Here is a 2,911-nt window from a genome sequence, read left to right as displayed (position 1 = left end):
GCGATTCCTGTTAAAAGTAGACTGAGGAAAAAAATTTAATTTGCCAAATAAATGAAAATGAAAATTTTTACACCACCAGTAACTCTGGCAATCACTGCATAAATACTCCCATAAGATGTACTAATGTCAAATATATTTTTTTGTAGCTAGTAGATATTCTTGGTAAAAGAAACGTTTTTTCTCAGGGTATATAAAAAATACTGGAAAATATTGGCACCGCTTTGAGACTTAGTGAGTCATTAAATAATGATAAAAGCCAAAGCACTTTCTATTTTTTCATGTGAATCCCCTGGTAAGTATGCCAGAGACATGAAAAAAACTTGAATTTCGGTGAAAAGGGTGGGCCACTCTTAAACGGATAGATCGTAGACTTGGGTAATTTAGACATTATCCCTTACCGCAATCGCGCTCATCGCTGTAGTCATCACAATCGGGTATAGAATCGCATTTAAGACTCAACGGTATGCATTTACCATCGCCACATCGCATCTCGTAACTGGGATTACATTCCACAGGTCTCTCTGTTACCCAACTGCTACCATCTACTTGCACATACATCATAACTCAATTTTTACATCACAGTAACCATCACACTGAATAATAAACATTATTTTGGCATTCAACAAGCCCTAGTAAGCATAACAGTGCGTTGAGAATCATACTATTTTTTATATTGTCCATTGTCCAATTTTCAATGAGCATAATATAAAAAAACTGGTATTTTAACATAAATAAATGGTAATCAATTCCTTGCAGTGCATTCATTGCAGGAATTGACTGATATAATCATGAAATAAAAATCATATAAAATTTTTGTGCTTTGGAATTTTCCCTGTTATTGGATAGTTGATGAATTAATTGAATTTTGGGGTAAGAATTCAGTGGATTATCCAGATGTTTATTCCATTGATCTGACTTAGGGGAAGATAATTGGAAAATGGACAAACAATAGTAGTTTATATTAGCCGAAAATAATGATTGTAATAAATGGAATGCAAAACAGCAATTAGCGTACTGGTATGCGAGCCGCTGTCAACGGTATTATTTTTGGCTCCTTTGTGTCTGCAGTTGATCTCGTCGCTTCTGTCAGGACAGTCTGAATGACCATCACACCTGTAGACCTCTTCAATGCATTTGCCCCCAGTGGCACATTTGAATTGTGTGGGCGTACAGGCCCGGTCTGAGTAGCAGCAATCATTATTTCAATATGCGACAAAACTAAATTATCACTATACATAATTCAACATAAGCATTGAAAGCATTTCGATGTCAACGACGACATTAAAACAATAAAAAATTGATGACGGAGTGGTCATTGATTTGTTAGAAATTCATTTGTAATTGAAGAAATTATTGTTCCGAACAGATAAGTTATATTACAGTATATTTTCCCACGATGGCTTTAACATGGAAATGACATGGAAAATCGAATTTCTAAGCGATGGATGTAATTAAAATAGTTATTAATCCATAAATTAACCTGAAGATGTGAGATCATACCTGACACTGTTAGAAAACTACACTTGGAATTTTGAGTGAAAACAATCATTATTTTTAACAATTTCTTGAATATTCTGGTAATTATCTATTTTCAGGTTGAAGTAATGATTTGAAAAATGAATAAATTAGTAATTTTAAATTGAAATGATTAATTTATGAATGAAAAATAAAAATTTTAAATCTATTAAAAATTCAATTGTATTTGATGCTGAATTTTCATGATGAGCATGAAAACTCAAACTTTCATTGAAAAATCAATAATTATTTAATATGACAACGCTAATTTTCCAGAATGTTTAGGATGAACGAGATATTTACTGGCCGTTTTTAATTAGAATTTAATTCAAACCCATAATTGAAAATTCAAATGACTTTGAGATTGAAATTTCAAAAAAAATTAACAATGTCATTTACATCTTAATTTGCATCTCAAAAACATGTAAACCGAGGAATAGGGTCGGAATTCATATAATTTCGTATGACAAAAGCCAAAGATAAAACTAACAATAAACATACGTAAAAAATAGTCTTTCATCATAACTAATAATTACAACTGATGACAGTAATTGAAGATTGCAATAAAAGATTTAACTATTCAACGGAAAAACATTCAAGGCGTTTCGTTCTCGGAGAAACTGTAATTTTAATTGTAATTGCGTTTGGAATGGATTTTCTTATTTAACTTTGAAACAGTCTGAATGACCGATTATTTAGCAAGAATTACGTGGCAATTGAACCGAGGGAACTTGGAGCCATTTGTAAAACGTTTAATCGATAAAAGAAGTGAAACGTAAAAAGTTCACGGAGTTGGTACGTCAATGAAACTGTGTGGCATTCCGAAAGTAATAAATTATTACAGTCAATGCTCATTGAAAATTAAAGATGACGAACCATCAGTTGAAACAAACAATCAAAACAAATTATTATCACCTGGATAAATTTAGATCGTGTATGAAGAATAATGCAATGAAATTTACATCAGAGTGCTATCTTAATTTTTAATAATGTGAATCTGAATTCAATTCCAATTGAAAACGTTCGCGGAACTCCTCATTCATAAAGAAACGAATAAAAAATGAATGAATGAATGAACGAAGAATTGGAGAAAACTCTTTCCATGTTAAAAGGTCATGGATTTTTCAATAATATTTATAATTTTAGATAATTTTCATAAGTTATTCAATAAATCTGATAGATTAATGACGAATCTATCAGAAATATCTCGTCACTGATTCCTTGTCAAAAATTTCTACTGCAATTATTCTAAATTGTAAGTAAAATGATGGTGAAATGTGATGTACACTGAGAAAAAACAAGTGTCGATTAAATGAGATACGCTTGATTGAACTTTGCAATGAACTTGTTGTCGTTAGCAACCAACCCGATTACTGAATCTTTTAACAAAATTACC

General features: G+C 31.4%; 1 protein-coding gene across 1 annotated transcript in view; it reads right to left on the bottom strand.

Annotated features, from left to right (window-relative positions):
* Window positions 1-2,911, bottom strand: part of trol (terribly reduced optic lobes) — a 131,224-nt gene that overhangs the window by 35,380 nt on the left and 92,933 nt on the right. Inside the window, exons 15-16 of the mRNA XM_011303637.1 lie at window positions 1,016-1,180; window positions 399-542 (exon numbers count right to left, since the gene is read on the bottom strand). Coding sequence (XP_011301939.1) covers window positions 399-542; window positions 1,016-1,180 — 309 coding nt within the window. The remainder of the gene's footprint in view (window positions 1-398; window positions 543-1,015; window positions 1,181-2,911) is intronic.

This window comes from Fopius arisanus, unplaced genomic scaffold, assembly GCF_000806365.1.
Source record: "Fopius arisanus strain USDA-PBARC FA_bdor unplaced genomic scaffold, ASM80636v1 scaffold00032, whole genome shotgun sequence".
Lineage (NCBI taxonomy): Eukaryota > Metazoa > Arthropoda > Insecta > Hymenoptera > Braconidae > Fopius > Fopius arisanus.
This window is presented reverse-complemented; position numbering and strand designations above follow the sequence as displayed.